The sequence below is a fragment of the Cariama cristata genome, unplaced genomic scaffold (assembly GCF_000690535.1).
Source record: "Cariama cristata isolate BGI_N322 unplaced genomic scaffold, ASM69053v1 scaffold1450, whole genome shotgun sequence".
NCBI lineage: Eukaryota > Metazoa > Chordata > Aves > Cariamiformes > Cariamidae > Cariama > Cariama cristata.
In genome coordinates, this window is record NW_009596185.1 from 140,450 (window position 1) to 159,617 (window position 19,168).

The 19,168-nt window shown below is 36.7% G+C and overlaps 1 protein-coding gene across 1 annotated transcript in view; it reads right to left on the bottom strand.

The window, feature by feature from the left end:
* Positions 1 to 19,168, bottom strand: part of PCLO (piccolo presynaptic cytomatrix protein) — a gene marked incomplete at its 3' end in the record, with an annotated part of 153,148 nt that overhangs the window by 119,090 nt on the left and 14,890 nt on the right. Inside the window, exon 3 of the mRNA XM_009704876.1 lies at positions 18,533 to 19,168. This exon is cut by the window's right edge and continues 1,394 nt beyond it. Within this exon, the coding sequence (XP_009703178.1) occupies positions 18,533 to 19,168 (636 nt within the window). The remainder of the gene's footprint in view (positions 1 to 18,532) is intronic.

The following is a 19,168-nucleotide window of genomic DNA, read 5'->3' on the forward strand; positions in this document are numbered from 1 at the left end:
ATCCTTTAATTCTCAGATCTCTCTTCTGATATCTGAAGGCAGAGTAATCATTCTAGTATATTGCTGTATAGAGAGCAGACAAGAGCCAGGCTTGCTGAACAGTGATGAAGATTACCTTGACTGACAAATCATTGATGGCATTTACCTCAGCATGCATTATCTATGAGCTCTGTGTATTAGTGTGCAAATCCTTACTGTGTTGTTTGAACATCAATTTACACATAAACACTAAGTACTGAAGTAATGATGAAATATTTTTCTTTATCTGCTCTGCTCTCTTTCTAGAAAACATTAAATCACTTTCTATCTGACCATAGCCAAAATTTTTAATCTACATCGCTTTTCTGCCACAGCATTAATTCCTTCTTATAGCATTTTACAAATCATATATTCATGAAATATAACTACAATGCTGTAATAAAATAATCATTTCAGAGATGCAAGAGGACAAAGAATTAGAAAATAGAATACACACCCAATATATTTCAGCTCAAAGTAACATAAGAAAAACAATGGTTTTTTTCAGATTTTAGAACAATTAAAACTCAGGACCAAGTCAGGTAGAACCCACTGGCACAAGGGTCTCCTCCAAAAAGCAAACCTTGAGCTCTTTGTAAGACTTAAAAAGAAGACTCTGAAGAGAAGAAAAAATGTGATACCATTACTTTCTAACCTGCTCATAGATCTGGGTCAGACAATAAGATCAGGCTGTTCCATTCAAGAGAAATTTCCTTAACACCTATGCTCATGTTGCAAAGCCCCCGACACCACACAGTCTTCCTATGCAGCAGTTCTGAAAGAACACTGGAAAAGCACTGCACCACTTTATCTATATGGATCATATACATGAGGAATACACTCTACGTCTTGGGAAAAATAATTTGTTTATATGTAAAAAGTATGATTTTTTTTGTGCATAATTCTCTAGCTCACCCCAGGAAGGGTAAGCACCCAGTGATCCAAGTGATTTGGAACCCATCTAGGTTCAGAACGAAACAGTACTCTGTCCCAACACTTTCCTTAAAGCACTGAATATTTTCCAAGATATAAGAAATATGTGTATTTTTTATTGTCTCTTCAGATCAAAATAAAGAACACTTTTATGGATAAAGAAAATGTGTTGCATTTAACAGCTAGCACAGCGTAAACATTTAAAAGAAATATTATGTTAGCTTTCCAGGTCTAAGCCAAGTTCTCTCACAGAAGTCAATACCTCACCTCAGAAGCTGACTATCTCCTCCTTTACCAAAAATATATGAATAGGTCTCTGTCATGGAGAAATGGCTGAATTAGATGAACTTTGATCTGAAATTGTGTTGCAGATCCTATCCTCATGAAACTACACTCCAATTGTGGCACTGTACATGAAAAAAACCCAAACACCTGAAAACTTGCAACAGTCTGTTTCTGTATGACCAACTCAGGAGAAATTATAAAGCATCAATTTCAATTTGCTCTTTCTCAGTTTGCTGCTAAATTTCCAAACTATGTTAAAATTCTGAATATTCTAAACTGCAGGGAAAATATTTCCAACACATTTCTTTAAAAAAGTTTTGAAGTTTAATAGTAGATTATTAGTAATCCCATACCTTTCAGCGGAAAACTCACAAGTGATGACAATGACTTTCAGATAGAGGATCGAAATATACCTTTTTTTTTTACAGCATTTACATGTTTCTTCTGATTACATAATTACCAGCTGTTTAGTATAATGAAGTTAAAACACACTTTATTTCAAATTTCTATTCTTTGTGAGCAGAATACCTTTCTTGTTACCTTGTTTCTTACGTATTTGCTCATTCCAGTGTCTGTGTAACATAATGTATAAATATGGGTAAGATACACATCAAAATAAGTTACTAGAGACTGATAAAAACAGCACCAAAAATCTGATGCAAAATGAGACCTCTACAGTCTCAGCTACTCTATTAATATCTCCAGTTCAATACACACATTCAGAGTTATTCTATATATCGAACTCCTTCTGGGTTTTGAAGCAGCAAATGGAGCTGATTATCATCATCTGTCACTTCCCACCATCTACTTCATTGACTGTATTGTCAATAATTCCAGAACAAGTCAGACAGTTGGAAAGTCTTCTCCATTAATAAAAACCATTCTTTTTTCAAAAATATTTCCAATAGGATCAGAAGTAGAGGAGAAAACAACCAATGCCTGATTTTTTTTGTTGTTCTTGTTTTTTTTTTTTCCTAAATCTGGATAGGAAAAAACGTGTTTCAGGAGAATCACTGTCTATTTTTTTCAGCTTGCCAGCTGCCAAGGCCTCAGTTTTACTTTCTCTCCATAGGCAGCTGTGAAACTATCACTTTATTTTTTTTCCCTACTATATAAAATTCCTTTCTCATGTGCAAACTTGAATTTCTCCAACATAAAATTCAGATTTAAAGGATATTTTCTACTAGAACATTTCCAGTTGCACTATTTCAATCACTTAAATGAACAGCCTTCCTCTCTGTCCCCCACATTCCATCTATTTGGGGGTTCCATGTTTTATAATAATCAGAATTGAGAAAAGAAAGGGCAAAAAAATCCTCCCCATATTGGAAATAGTGGAATAAACAGTCCAGAGAAAAAAATTCATTTTTCTTTCCTCAAGGCATGATCCATGGTTCACTGAATTAACAGAGTGTACCGTTAACTTCAGATAATTTTGTATGGGTTATCTAGTTAATGTCTTCTACAACAGTCCCTGAGATATAAGGACAAGCCTCTATGGCTTTAAAAGTCAATGGAAATACTCAGATCTGAACTTAAGTCATTATAATAGATCCCAAAGGGTTCAGCAACAATGCTGATTTAAAGTATTTCCCTCTCTCCTACTACTCCACGTTTCTCTTTGTGCATACTCAGTTGTGCCCATACACCAGAATAAGCTGGTAAACTGCAGAAGACACAATTTTGCTGCTGAAACCAGTATGTAGATTAATGGAGGAATAACTCTAGTGCTGTTAAGGAAATGTTAATGTGCATTGTCTTGCATAAAGTGCAACATTAATAAAAGATTTCTACTTCTTTAAATAACTTCTTTAGAGCTAGTTTAGATTTTTCTTCATAATACTACTTGAATTTTACCATGACCTGGATATCTATCTGTTCTCTGGACCCATGCCTCTTCTCCTTTTCCCACATTTAACTTTAAAGTATCATCTTTTGAAGTATCTTTTTGAGTTTGAACCATTTGATGGCAGTTCTCTGTGACCCTTTTCTGATAACATTCCCATCCTTGGTAGTTAAGGTGGTAATTAGGCTGACATAATAAAACTGACAGAAACTAGTGTGAATACTAATGAGGTAAAAGATTCATGAAGCCAGCAAACATGCTTTAAAGTTATGACTCAATGGTGAAAATACAGAAGAGAAGTCGTGTGAAGAAACATAAAAAGAAGGAAAAAAGAATACAATTAGTAAATTATAGGAAAAAAGAATGGGGAGAAGGAGAAGGACTAACAAAAGTTTGAAGAATGGATAGAGAGGTTACACAGGTTGAACAAAATAGGAATACATGCATACCCAGTGTGAACTGGATGCCAGTGACTGGGGAAGTAGTAAGAAATAGCATCTTGGTTTTGGCTGGGATAATTTTCTTCCTAGCAGCTGGTATAGTGCTTAAACTAAGTCAGGGTCTTCCCTACTTCTCTTCTGCTTTCTTGCCCCACCAGCGAGGAGGCTGGCAGTGCACAAGGAGTTGGGACGGGACACAGCCGGGACAGCTGACCCCAACTGACCCATGTACCTGACTATCCATACCGTATGATGTCACGCTCAGCATATAAAGCTGGGGAAAGAAGTAGGAAGGGGGATGATCAGAGTCACGGCGTTTGTCTTCCCGAGTAACCGTTACGCGTGATGGAGCCCTGCTTTTCTGGAGATGGCTGAACACCTGCCTGCCCATGGGAAGTGGTGAATGAATTCATTGCTTTGCTTTGCTTGCGCATCTTTTGCTTTTATTAAACTGCCTTTACCTCAAGCCATGAGTTTTCTCACTTTTAGTCTTCTGATTCTCTCCCCCATCCTGACATGGAGGGAAGTGAGTGAGCAGTTGTGTGGGGCTTAGCTGCTGGCTGGGGTTAAACCATGACAAATAGAAACAGAAATGAGGTGACCATTTTCTTCTTCATTTATCTTCTGCCTTATACTTAGCCTTCAACATTAAGCACACAAACAGGTAATTATAGAAGACAGAAAAAACTATGATGAATTTTATTATTATTTTCCTTTTTTTTTCTTCAGTTACACCTTAATAATGTGTCTTAAATTTTACCTGCCTTAAAATGCAGATATATTATGATATCTTTATTATTATAAAGTTAAAGTAATAAAATGTATGATCTCTTCTAACAAACATTGCTCCCTTGTTATTTGGATATGATATTTATGGATTATGAACAATTTTTTCTATTTCAACAGGATTTGAAAGACAGGTCTCATCTGCACATGAAATTATTTGCTTAAATATACTATAAGCAACCATTACTGAGTAGGAACCGAAAACATTAGTATTTCTTTGAGATCAAGATCTTAAAGACCACACCACTTAAAAATCTTTGAAGAATTTGTAAAACAAAGTGGAAATAGGAGTCAAAACCATTCTAGTTCCAGAGTTATTGTTCTGTTAGAAAATTTAGAGCTACTTTAATAGACACATTTGCTTAAAAATTATTAAAACAAAGTTCTTCCAATATAGAGGAAAAGATTACAACATTAAGATTCTAAAAATCATATTCAAATAAATTCCAAAATAAAAAGGCATTAATGAGTGTCAACTCGAATTTGGGCTGACGCTGTAAATTAGAAGTGTTTTGGCAGTGCTTCATCACCTATCCTTCAATTAGAACTTCTTATTATATTTGTATAAAACATGGAAATATTTTTATGTCATATTTTTGAAGGAAATCCCTCATAGAGATGTTTTACAGAATACTGTGACTGGATTTTGGGGATCTTTTTTTCCAAGTCTAGTTACCCATAACATGAGAATGAGAAGAGGCATTTTCTAATCTATCAGTTAGAAATCTAGAATACATTTATAACAGATTTTCTCTCTATGATGATGACAGACATTGAGGTGTTAGTATCTCAGAATTTATATATCACCTATGCATTACATGCCTACAAACAGATATTAGCTTTTATTAGGAAAGGACGATTTCTCAAAACTTCAGTGTATCAAAAAAAAAATCTAGAAAAAAAGGAGGAGGTTCTAGTGGCAAAAAACCCCAAACCAACATTTTCTCAACTTACTCTAACCTAATTACTGGGTTTGAGAGCTTAATGGGGAGCGTAGGCTAGTGTTTCCTGAACTGTATCGTGTATTTCTTTATAAAGCTTCATAGGAAGTGCTTGAGGAAACATAATTTGCTTCTGAAGAGATGTAGTACAGCACGTCGAGTGTCACTGCACTCGAGCTAATGAGAACAACGCTAACTAGAAGAGCAGGACTCAGATGGGAGAGTTTACCATGCTCTTCCCATCCTGTTTCATATCTACCCAAAGCACGAAAAATCTTGGCTAGAAAGCACAATGTAGGCCCAGTAAAATGGTCAGGGCTTGAGGTGAGTGGTTGTTCTATGAAGAGAGGCTAAGGTAACTGAGCTTCTTTAGCTTGGAAAAAACAGCTGATTGCTGTCTTCAACTCTCAAATGCAGCACAACTAAAAAGACAGATCGAGACTCTTCTAAGACATGCACAGTGAAGGACAAAAGGCACAAATTGCACGAGGCAAATTAAGCATTCTTCACCGTGAGAGCAGTGAGGTCCGAGAACAGGATGCCCAGAGAGTAATATCTCCATCCTTGGAGATTTTCAAAATTCAACTGGACAAGCTCTCTAGTCATCTGACCTAACTTTGAAATTAGTCCAGCTTTGAGGTGGAGGTGGGACTACATGACCTCCACAGAGCCTTCCCAATCTAATTTGCTGGTGATCCTTTTCTCAGTCACTGTGATGTCTGAGGAGTTTAGATAGTTAATGTTTGCAAAACATAATACAGGCACCAACATCCTGATGGATTTACTGTCAAGATGCTGTGGAAGGTGTGAAAGAGCAAGGACTGCAGTATTTATTTTTATATAATAAAAGCTTCAATGTATGCAAGAATGTTCCATAACTGCAGTGTCACTGAGATGAAAAATACTGTTAGTCATGTTCGCAAAATACCCTCCAGAAAAGCTATTTGCTTTTGTACATATACTTATGTGTGTGTACATATATATCTCTGTATCTATAAAAGGTAAAAATGTTACTTCTGTAATTGTCAAAACTTCTTGTTTTCTTTGGTGAGTTCTTGGGCCAAATGATGAAGAAGTGGAAAAAAGAGATAAAAATGGGCTCCTCTGCCTGGGTTACGGTTCTCTCAGACAAGCAATGTTCAAACAGCCTGTAAAGAACATAAAGACTTGGAGCAGCCTACACTACTGCTGTCACAAGAATGACTTTTACTCCCTAAAGAAATATCGGGAGGCATTACTGTAAAACTCTTTATGCTACTGTATTACTGATCAAATGAGCAAAGGACAAACTTATTAATTCTTTTCCATTCTTCCTAGAAGGCCATGATATTTCTGCTGTGGATTACAACTTAGGAATCATAAAAGGAGTATCAATATGATGTGATTAACACAGACAGTAAATTTTCTGAAAAAGACAGTCTTTGCTTTCAACTTTAACTCAGACAAGAAGCGTAATTTTATTTCACTGTTACCCTCTTATATCACATATATACAGCATAAACACAGCTATGAAAGAAGTTACAGAAAATGTGCTCCATAAGTTTATGAAGTAAATATTACTTCCAAGCTACCTTATGATTTCCTGAGGCTTATGTCAGTGTGTTTTATTAATGCTAAACAGCAGTTGAAAATAAACACTGAATCTCAAATTAATCTTCCCTGTATTAGGCTTAAATTTGAGGTGGGTAACTCTCATTCTGATTCACCCCATCCATCACCCTTCCTGACTATCTTTTCACCTCTGGCAACTGCTGACTGTCTAAATCAAGCGGTTATTCAGACTTAGAGAAATCACAACTGTTCAACTTCTCATCTCACACACACTGAGGAAATCCCCAGCATTTAATCTTCCTTCAGGCCTTCCTCCATACTAGTTATTTAATCTCAAACCCTGTTTTTACATTTAGTTAATGGCTAGCCCATTTAGCCTGTTTGGCATTTATGATCCTACACCAGGGAAAAGGCTTGTCAGGCAGTGTAAGAGCACCAGCACACCCGATGCTTGAGCTGGATTTAGCATTAGCAAACAGCTTGCAAAGTGAGTAAGGTAAGATAATCAAAGTTATATTTTGATAGGAACCACTTAGATTGGATGAGAGAAGGTGTCAGAGAGAGACCAGCTGAGAAACAGAAGCAGGGTTTAGCAAGGAGATTAGAGGGAAGATATGGACAGATGGAGAATGTGAACAGAAATTGAATTGAGATCCGAATTAATTCTGTACAAAATGCAAGAAGCTCCTTCTGGAGGAGGAGAGCCAAAAGGCAGGCTTCCTCTGTAGTCTCATACAGAGGGAGAGGAGGAACACTAAGAGAGAAATTTCATCTGCACCAAAGTTTCACAGAGATGTCTAAGCCATATCTTGTGACAGTGTTTCAGACTTACCCGTGTATTTGGAGTTTTGAAATGGCTGATTTAGGCATCACAGCACTGAGCAAGCTGGCTAGTGTTAATTCCTGTCTCATATCTTCATTCCACATGCAGAGACTGTAAGCTCTTACCATACCATTATGGATTCCACTCCCTGAGCTGAACATTGCAGCAGGTAAATCACTTTTTTGAGTTTCTGAAAAAGTTTACCAGTGTTCAGCTCCTTCTTGGTAACAAAACTGGAAATTATTTGGAGAAACTGAACTGAGAAGATAAGCACAAAAGAAAAACTCATTCTCTCCAGGTCAGATTTGAGAACCGTTGACAGGATAGCTTCTGAAAGTCTGAATTAGTGTCAACAAAGCCAAACTTGTTCTGTACATAAGAGGTTTGTCTGCACTATGATGCCCATCTGTCAGCAGCCATTCACCTTAAAAGCATGCTGGGAGAAAGTGGAAACTATTGGAAAGACTTTATTTTTTTTAATGACATTTCAGTGAATTAAATGAACATTACTTTAAAATAGTATTTTCTTCTAATTGAGCTTTGACACCTAGAAAACAATTTATAATTCTAACTTGTAACTGAATCATAACTTTTGCTGTGCAGAATTGATAAAAGGAAACTAGTACATGAGCAAATAATCCACATTATCTTTCCAGTCCTTCATACCTTAACTGGGTAGCCCGTGTCCTTGTGGCAGTCAAGGAAGATGCTAGACGTCTCTAGGCTTCTGAAGAGAAATGTAAAGAGGAAACTAAAATGGGGAATAAATGCCACTTTAGCTAAGGGACAGAAGGAACAAGACAGGTGGCATTTAGGCTATTTGTTTATGGACCTATTTTCTTTGTCTCAGCTTCCTATCTTTTAAATGAAGACTGTCACAGGTTATTCAGATTATAGAAAGAGCCCTATATGGTCTGAGTAGTTAGTTTACTCGAGTGGCGCATGACAAATGCTGTATCAATATAAATTGACAGCAACGATGTGGATGATAATGTGTAAGAAGAGCCATGAATACTAAAGAATGTTGTATTTAATCTTAAAATTGAATTTTTAAAGATAATGCTATTACTCATACTGCTCAAGATATTCTTGGCTTGGAATGGAAATCAGTCATGTAGGCTATCTATTCCTTTATTTTACTCCCAGTATTCAGATACAACACAGTTTCACTAAAATATATTGATTCCAAGGCATTTGTGCTACAGCAGTTATAAAGTTTTTGTTCATATCTACTAAACATCCCAGGCCACAAAAAGAGATAATCCATTTCCTACCTCCACTGGATGTGAGCAGTGGTTAGCAGCTGTCCTATTTACTACAATGTTTAACACAGTGAAAGGTCTTATTTCTAGATCAACACAGTCAAATCCTTCAGTCTTTCAACCAATGTCTTGTCTAAATCTTTTATCCTTTCTCTTTTGCTCAACTTTGAATTTTTTCAGGCTCTCTAACTCTTATGTGCTGCTGATCTAAACTGCATGTAGTATTATAGCTGAAGTCTCACCAACCACTGAGTAGGGTAGAACAATTACAACACGTATCTTACACATGCACAAGTTGTCTGCATTTCCCAAGAACAGCACTGCCTTTCATGCAAGCACTTCATGTTTGTAAGTCATATTAAATCTGAACTTTTGCTACTCCACGTGAACATTTTCATTACTGCTATTGCCTAATCAGCTACATTTCTGAATATTTTTTTCTTTTGTACCTGTAGTGTCTGTATCATTACTGAATTTGATTTTGGAACATTGCCCTGAATTGCAACTCTGCTTTCCAAAGTAACTGTGCTTCCTATATTGATCTGCAAATGCTATAAGCCTTCTCCATACTCTAAATTGCAATTGAATTATTAAAGAGTCAAGCCTATGACAAACCCTTGTTTGACCCACTTAAAACTGCCATCCAGTTTGACAGTGACCAATTTGACCTAAGATACCTACTTTGAGCTGGCAGATGGAAAGTAAACTTCCACTAAAAAACAGTAATTGCAAAAATTTTAGTTTATCAATAAATAATGTTTTGCTGGAGTAAGAAACTAAAGAAGTACACTAGAAGGGACTGTTTTTCTCAATATTTCATACTAAATTTAGGTTTTGCAGCATCTACATGTAAACACATATGCCTACATCTTTTAATTCATAACCAACCATAAATAGTTATTTTCCTTAACAAATTATTTTTAATATGAAATCACTGACTCCCAGAAAACCAATGCCTGACTAGAAGGATTTTGAGGATCAGAACCAAAGTAAAGTTAGTTCTAACATAGCCAAGCCTCATCAATTAAAAACCACAAACACTGTTAGGTTTTATTAGTCCACAGTGCAATTTGAAACACTGATAGCATGAGAGAATCTGGCCTAGTCAGTACTTCTAGAAATAAGAAGTAAAACTTCAGAGCTCTGGTAGATGATTTATGAAGTTTAATGTAGTGATGCATATTAAGAACACAGATCTAGCCCAAAGATTACTCGGTACCTTCATTTAATCCTTTTTTTACTTTTACTTTTTGGGGTGATCATATGGGGTATATCTAGCTCTGAAGAAGGTTTTCATATTTTTCCTTATGGGAAAATGTAGAGTTTTGAAATTTTTAGTAGTTCATATGTTAAAAATAAATTAACCTCCAGGGACAAGCATGACCCTGGAGAAAGTAGCCCAGGTATCAGAATTTAATGGAGATGCACCCCTTTAAATTGTAAGGAATTGATTGCACAGAATAATTACCTCAATACAGGCATATCCCAAACTGTTTCTGAAAAAAAAAACAAAAACAACCAACCAAAATGAAAAAACAGGGAAAATTTTAAAAGCACTGACTTGTGTCCTCATATGCAGAGGAAAGGTAAACATTCACACAGTGCAGAACGAAGAGGCATACAGATTATCTTTTTACTGTTCTGAATATTTTGTTGCATTTAATTATATCTGATCATAAGTTTTGGATGTACTGTGGCACTGGTGGGTTTTGGGTTTTTTTTGTAATCTTCATATAGGACATATGAGCTATTATGGGGTTTTGCCAGTCTTGGATCAATTCCAAGCAACATTTAATCACATTTGGCTGATCAAGACAATATTTAACTTAAAAATATTTTAATAAAATGATGGGAAAAAGTTTTGGAATTAAAGTTTGCATCTTTTTTTGAGATGAAGCTTGGACTACTTTGACAAGAACAAATTGGTTTTCTTTAGTTAGTGCACATTGCTACAGTTTGCAGGGAAGTTTTCATGCATGCAAACTAGATTCCTTCTGGAGAAAAGTAAATAGGAAGTTCTGTCCTAAGTGTATCATCTCAAATGTGTTCAAATCCCAGTAGGGAAAACCAGTCCAAACCAATGACTGGCTCGTTTTGGACAACAACACAGTACCTGTGCAGATACCTTAGCATCAGCTACTTTGATCTGTTGTGCTTTTATCGTACCAAAGAACTTGCTAACATAGCACAGACATTCGTCTTCTGCTCCTTTTGGAGAATGTATGTTCATTTGCTCAGTACAATATGATTTTCCTTTACTTCAGTCAAATCTAGGTAGACAGAATAAAATGCAGGAGGCCAAACTTATCAGCAGAACATGTGAAAGAAACTCTCTTTTGAGTTCAGTCAGGCAATTACACTAGTAGAAATTTTACCCTCCTACTACACATTCAAACTAACTACAGTAATCCATGGTTTGATAGGGGATGAAAGTCTGAAGCAAAATAGAGCTGAAGTAGGCCAAAACTTGCTGGTTGGTATGTGCTCCTCTGTTATTCTTCCATGCCTGCTTGGTTCTCCTGTATACATTTATATGCTGTATTTATTAATTTAAAGCAGGGAACATGATATTGGTGTCTCTCCACACCCGAAACTCAAAGTATTCCTAAAATGGATAACCATGATAACCAAGTCAGCTGGAAATGAGAGAAAAGATATTCATTCTTCTTTGTCTTTTATAGAAGATAAAAAAGTGAGGAATAGGATTTGTGGCTGGGGTGTTTTTTAACATGTATATGAGAGCTGGCTTAAGAGGAAGATGGATAAGCTGACAGCAGGTGACAAAAGGCCAAGTGACAGAAAACCTAGGCTTTTTGTCAACTCTACCATAAATCTCATGCTTTACAAAAGATTCTTAAGGATCACCTTTGAAAAGCAAAAGAGTTAATATCATAATAATTTTCTATTGTGCATGAATGATCCTTGGTTGAATAGAGAAGGTGTGAAATCAACTAATTTAAAAGTATCAGGCAAGACAGACTGACCCAGTTAAATGTGTTTTAGAAAACAATGTTTATATGGTATGTTGACCAAACGTGGGGTAGTCTTTCTGTTTTGAAGATCTGACAGATGGAAAAAAGATGCCTCATTTGAGTCACATAAATGTTATTCCAAAGGATTTCAAATACAGCACAGGAAGCAGTAGCTTGAAATGTTACCAGGACTCTAAATTGTAAATAATTCAGACAATTAGTGCAAAAATTAATCTTAAATCTAGCTAAACTCACACAATTAAAGGAGAAGATAGATAAATCCTATCTTACTATTTACATAGGATAAGATTGTGTAGAATTTTTTCTAGATGTGAGTGAGATTGTCTTTTCAACTCAGTTTCCAGTGAATTTGTTAGAAATACACAAAAAAAGTGCGTAACACTATTCAAGCACAAAATGAACTCAGTGAGTACATCTACACCTTCTCTGGATCGCTGGCCTGAATTCAATCTCAAAATAAGATCTCTTGTCCATAAGCAATGAACCAGCCTCATATGTAGCTGCAGGGTACTCTTCAAGGATGCAGGAACCTGTGTGCCTAATCAGACCTGGTGACTTAGCCTGTTGCTAAGTGTGTTAACATACTGTCAGGCAGACCCAGATAGGCAGTTCACAAACTGCATACAAACCATATGAATCATGCAAATCAGGCTGCTCCCATACTGTTCTTTAAGTCTGGTGTATGTCTGGTCAAAACAAAGGACCAGTTATCATTAGTGCCTGAAGAAGAGTTTCATAAAACCACAGCCCACAGATGCCATTTAGAAGCAAACAAACAAAAAAAAACTTTTGCACTTTAAATCTAGGTTACTCTAACATACTACCAAAGATGGTTCCTCACTCAACACCCATCTGTACTTAAACCCAAATAGCAGCTGTTTCTGCAAGAAGTAATGGCTCCTTTATATTGAAATATAACTTTTGTAGAAAACAAAATGTTCTTCCTTTTTTCTAGACTGAATCATGGGACAAAAATGGAAAATGGAAAATTAAAGTCACTGAATTAAGCCTTTTACAGTTACAACCATGTGACCACCTATCTCTCAGACCACAAAACACTTCTCAATATTTCACAGTAACTATGAGCTATAACAAAGTATCAACTCCTTTTAGCTGGAATTAAGCCCACATAATAAGAAACCAAGGGAAATAATCGATGTCCTGCACTCCAACATAGCAGAAATCTGTTACCTGAAATTCTGGCATGACACTAAGAAATGAACCTACTCTCTGCTTCTGAGGAAGGTAATCAAACAGAAATAGACAACGTTAAACCTGGTAATTATCCCTACTCTTTCTCTCTATTTATTATCCAAGCAGAACATTCCCTGCTGAAATACGAGTCTGGTGACCGGCTTAGTCCTGAATATACACCCAAAACATCATGGATACGATATATGGAAGGTTCTAATTCCACTGGGAGCAACTACCTTGTTTTGCCTCTTCGGTGCCCCAATCTGACACAGCAAAGGACAGCCCAAATCACTCAAGTCCTAACCTTCAGTTTTAAAGTTGAAAACTTTAGAATACCATAGAAGATAAAATAAAGATTAATGTGCTTTGTTGTCATTATTTTTAAATTTAAGTCAATTAAAGAAATTTACACTTTTAAAAACAGTATAAAATCACTTCTGCTCTTACTACACCAATAGATGAAGTCCTGCAATTCTTACCTGAATAAAGACATAGTCTTCTGGGATTTTGCTTGAAATCATTATCTTTTTTACTATAGTATACAGATTTGAATTATATTTGCTTTACAAGTATGGTAACTCACATCAGACAAAAACTGCAAGAAAAGTCTCTCCTAACTCTCTTAATAAGCAGATTGATAGAATTTGTTGTAAGTGTTGAAGCTTAAATGTACAATTTCTACTCTGAAGCTGACAGGCTGTTGACAGATGTGTCTTTGCATTAGTTTCATGAACACAAACACTTCAGTTGAGTCTTTATGCACTGCTTAGCTGTAGATGTTGTATATATGTGACAGTTCACGTGCAAGATCTTCTGCAATTTGCTTCATTTTAGTTGAGCAGGCATTTTGCATCCAAAGGCAAAGGAAAGACAACTTCCATCTTTGAGTACACATATGCAATGTGTACAAGTGCTGAAGTTGACTGTGACTGGCATGTGACTTGATTCTGTGATGCACTGGTGTGAAGTTATCTCTTTATTAAACTAGACAGGTACTCACAATTTTTTGTTGCTGCTGAATGGACATATTTCAATCTCCACTTCCAAACTCTACTAACACCTCCTGGTGTCCTCATGGAAACCATCACTATGGCTTTGCACTCTGTGGAATCCTACCATGCTGGACTGCTGGACAGTCTATCAAAGTCAGTGCTGGGGAGCTCACTGCCACTGGGAACTCAAGTGGCATAAAGCTCACAAAACAGGAAAACTAGGTATCTTTGCAAAATATCAATTCCAGATGGGTGGCTGTCACAACTTTTTTTGGTGCTGACAACCTATAGCTCACAATTTTTCCTTAACACTGCTACACTTGATTATATATATCACAGATTTATATACCAAAGAATTTATATATCACAGAAATGAACAGCACATAACTACCAAAGGGAACATAATGCAAGGCAATAATTTTACTTTGGATTAATAGGAAGCCACCATCTATGTTCATTCAAATGTTCATATAAAGGCAATGACTATGATAGACAGTAAATGAAAATGTAATGTAAACATATAACTTGTTATCTGAAAATTAAATGTGCCATCACTGAAAGCAGTATTATCTGGATACTTATTATTATGTGATTAGCTACCAGGTTATTTAGGAGCCTTTCACTTACACTAGATTAGATAAAATGTTGGAATAATTTCTTATAAAAGGTGCATTAAAGAATACAATTATATTTAAATCAGCAGTTCTAAAACATAGAGAGATAACTTAATCATTTTAGTCATAGTCTTCATAATATTTGTTCTTGAAATGTTATAAACATATTTTTCAATGGAAGAAGTACTTGAATGATGAAAGTGCACTGTCTGAAGGGCAAGGTATCATTTAATTGCAAACCTTAGAAAGAGACCAATTTTATTCTTACCCTTTTAGTGCCAATGATTGCATAAAGATCAAATTGTTTGATAAACTATCATAAAAAGGATCATGTGAAACATATATATGAACACATGAACACCCTTTTCATCTGCAATGTTTATGAACGCAGACAAAGACATAACCCTGAAACAAGAACTATTAAAAAAGTGATGAGATATTCATCCATGCAAAAAATATTCATATACACACTCCATTTCTCTAAGGTTGTGAAAGATCAATCTTTAATTTCCAATTCATTCTCTCCTGTTCAGCTCTAGTAAATTCTCTTTTCCAGATTGAGCTGCTTCACAAGTTTTTCTGCACTGAACCTCACTGTTTTGAATGACAGAACTGATCCTTTCTACCTTTCCCTTTTTATAAGTTAGGAACTCTCCAGTCAGGAGGCACAAAAGTGTACACAGAGAATTCAGATAAAGACTTTAGCTGTTGTGGGCATTGTACAAAGAATGAAAAAACAGTCCCAGTGCCAAAAATATTTTTAAGTTGAGGACACATCTTACTTCCACACCTAGGAGGATAATCCAAAAGCGATCCTGTATTTAAACTCAAGTATAACAATGATATGTTGCTATAAGAACACAGTTCTACAGTTGAAAAAATGTCATCAAGGTTTACACTTTGTCAACAGTGACACTGTGCATATGTGTGCTGGTTTTGGTTGGGATAGAGTTGATCTTCACAGTAGCTGGTATGGGGCTATGTTTTGGATTTGTGCTGAAAACAGTGTTGATAACTCAGGGATGTTTTCGTCACTGCTGAGCAGGGCTTACACAGAGTCAAGGTCTTTTCTGCCTCCCACTCCACCCCACCAGCGAGGAGGCTGGGGTTGCACAAGGAGTTGGAAGGGGACACAGCTGGGACAGCTGACCCCAACTGACCCAAGGGTTATTACATACCATATGGTATCATGCTCAGCATGTAAAGCTGGGGAAAGAAGAAGGAAGAGGGATGATCAGAGTCATGGCGTTTGTCTTCCCGAGTAACTGTTACGCGTGATGGAGCCCTGCTTTTCTGGAGATGGCTGAACACCTGCCTGCCCATGGGAAGTGGGGAATGAATCCCTTGTTTTGCTTTGCTTGAGTGTGCAGCTTTTGCTTTACCTATTAAATTGTCTTTATCTCAAGCCATGAGTTTTCTCACTTTTACCCTTCTGATTCTCTCCCCCATCCCGACGCAGGGGAGTGTGTGAGCAGCTGTGTGGGGCTTAGTTGCTGGCTGCGGTTAAATCACGACAGTATGCTAACTTTCAGGAAGAACTTTTAAGTGTGACAAAAGGTACAGAAGAAGAAATCACCGTCCCCTCTTTCCTGTGCTTTCAAGATGATACAGCCCTAAAACCAGGTTCTCAGGTGGTATAAAGAAACATAGACATGCTGGAGAGAATACTGTAAATCTCGTGGAAACTAGGAGATCCTTTAGATCTTATACTGCAGATCCCTCCTTCACAACATAACTGGATGAGTAATTGAGAACTGAAACTGGTATAGCAACTGCAAAAGCAATTTATGCCCCTATTTCCAGATGCTGATGAGGTCATTAGATTACATTCTGCAAGTGTCACTCTAAATCTTTTTTGTCATATATCTTCTTTTGTCCTTTAAATTTCACGTACATGATCCCAGTTTAAGCTACCTGAACCAATCTCAGATACTTAATTAACAAAACTCAATCAGAAAGAGAGAGTATAACAGGCTTAATGCTTAATATAACATCAGAGCTGAAAGCAGCCATGATGGTCATGGGAAGTTTACAGAGCAGCTTCCTCACCATATGCTGCATGACACAGTTAGCGCAGTCCACTTTACATCCATGGAAGTTATTTACTTTCCTTGCACTTGTCTACTTGCACTCCATTTTTCCATAAAAATGTAAGTACTTTGAGACATGGGATATTTGCTGTGTGGTGGCTGCATACTAGTAAGAACAATATAGCTCATTATTGTTTGGGCTCAAGGCAAAATGGTAATAAACGTGGGGAAAAAAGGAACAATTATGTACAAGCCCTTTGTTTCCATCTCTCATTAATGAATACTGTATGTGTTCAAACTCTACTGTAAAGGTCTTTAAACAATCAGCTGTTTATAGAATTTATCATCCATCATACAAAGTATACAAATCATATCAAATATGTATGTATCTATGAAATAAGTGAACTGAATAATTTGTTCTCAGTAATAGTTTCACTACACTGACAGTTATTTTACAATATTATATGTACTTTTCAATATCTAGTAAAACCCAACACTTTCTAACCTGTGAGCAACGTTCTTCAAGATGCTGCTCCAAACCCTCCACGTGAAACTTCAGTGCTCATGCTACAGTTTCCCCCACTGTGCTAATCCTACATTAGGGAACGACGTTTATATGGAGTGCCAATGCCACGACTACATTTTTCCCTTCAAAATTCCAAGTACTGTTTTCCAAGCACTGTTTTCCAAGTAGTAATAGTATAGGAAGCATTTAATATCTGCACAAATATGGGAAGCTGCAGAAACTGCTTACTGTGGGAGCCTTGGAGGGTATAACCAGATAATTCTGCATTTGAAAGTCACCACAAATTACCAAACACAGAGAACAAACCTTCTTTTTTTCTATCCAGCCTACACTAATCACTCATGTATTCACAGATAACTGAACATTAAAAGTTGCTGAAGAACTCGAATGGCAACTCTTCCAGAGCTCTGACAAATAAGACATTGACCCTGCAACTCACAGAAGGGAATGGACTCGGACAAAAGGACAGCCAAGAACATGTTAAATTATAAAGGTAATTTTCTAGCCAAGACTTATTCCTCTTACTAATAAATAGCAGACTGATTCCCAAATCAGAAATCTTACTTCTAAAGGAAAAGGAATATTGCAGAAATGAAAAATTTTAATCCTGATGGTGTCAGTCTTATTCAAAATTGCTTCCTCTGACCCCATAAGAAACAGCCCTTGACATTTGCCTAACTTCTTGTTCATTCTCCTTATCCAAAACAAACAAACAAACAATGGATTTGTGATATAAGACTTTTTGGTCTGGGAGAGATAAAAGATGTACACATTGGGACACAAGATTACCCACAGAATCACAAATGGCCAAGAAACCTTACGAGAGTCAAAAAGGACAGCTAACTAAGGTAATTATAAATCTGGTGTTAGCTGCCTCTCAGAAGGCACACACAGTAATTTCAAGGTAAATGCACTACAGATTGTGCCACAAGAGCTGGGTGTCGTAGGATTAGAAAGAAAATGCTTTTCATTTTCTGAAGAATTGGCAGTAACCACTGTATTGGCAATTAACTGTCATGTAAAAATTAAAGTGCCTTCCAAATTCTGAACAAGAACTTGTGGTTTTTTCTGAATCTTAGTAAGACCGTAATTTAGATTCCTCTATTTCCAGGCAAAGCAATGAAGCAAATAACCATTGCCTTAGACAGCCTACATTCCTTGGGACTTTTCAGCAAGGTCTGCAAAAAGACTATGTACACAGGTATTGCAAATGAGTGTGTCAGACCTCATGCTGTACTGATAGCTGTAGAATTGCATATTAAACAAAAAAAAAAAAAAGGAAAGCAAATACTTCTTACCATGAAACCCTCAGTGTACTGAAACTGAGCTCTGGAATTGTCTTCTGCTGTGGGACTCAGGGGCTTAGGATCAGACATAGAGCGTTGCATCATCTTTGCCGCCTTTGGACTTGATGGAGGAACCTTGGCTATGTCAGCATGCAGCATCTTCTGAGGGCTGATGTCATCAGTGATGGGTTTTTCATAGGGTACAAATGCTGACTCTATAACTTTGCTTGGTGAAACAGGTGAAATGGGTGAATAGAGAACTTTGGGAGATTTGGGAGGGGAAGGGACTACCTGCAATGTGGAGTCTGGACGAAGATGGGATGAGTATCCTATCTCTAATGGTGTTGGGCGTTTTTTATCTTTCTGAGGAGATGAAGCTGACAGATATTGGGGACTTTGAGTATCTGACTCTGTCTCTGTTTGACATCCCAAACTTTCTCCTTTATATGTCTTTTCTGGAGCTGAAATGTGTTTTATGATTTCAACCTTAGCATCCAATCGGGCCCTGACTGAAGGTGTTCTTATTGTTCCTACAGGTTCTGTTTGTACTGAAGTCTCTGCCACTGTCTGAACTGCAATACTAGATACTTTGGAGAATTGTTTAGCTTTGTCTGGCTCAGTGGTACTCTCACTGTATTTCCCTAAACC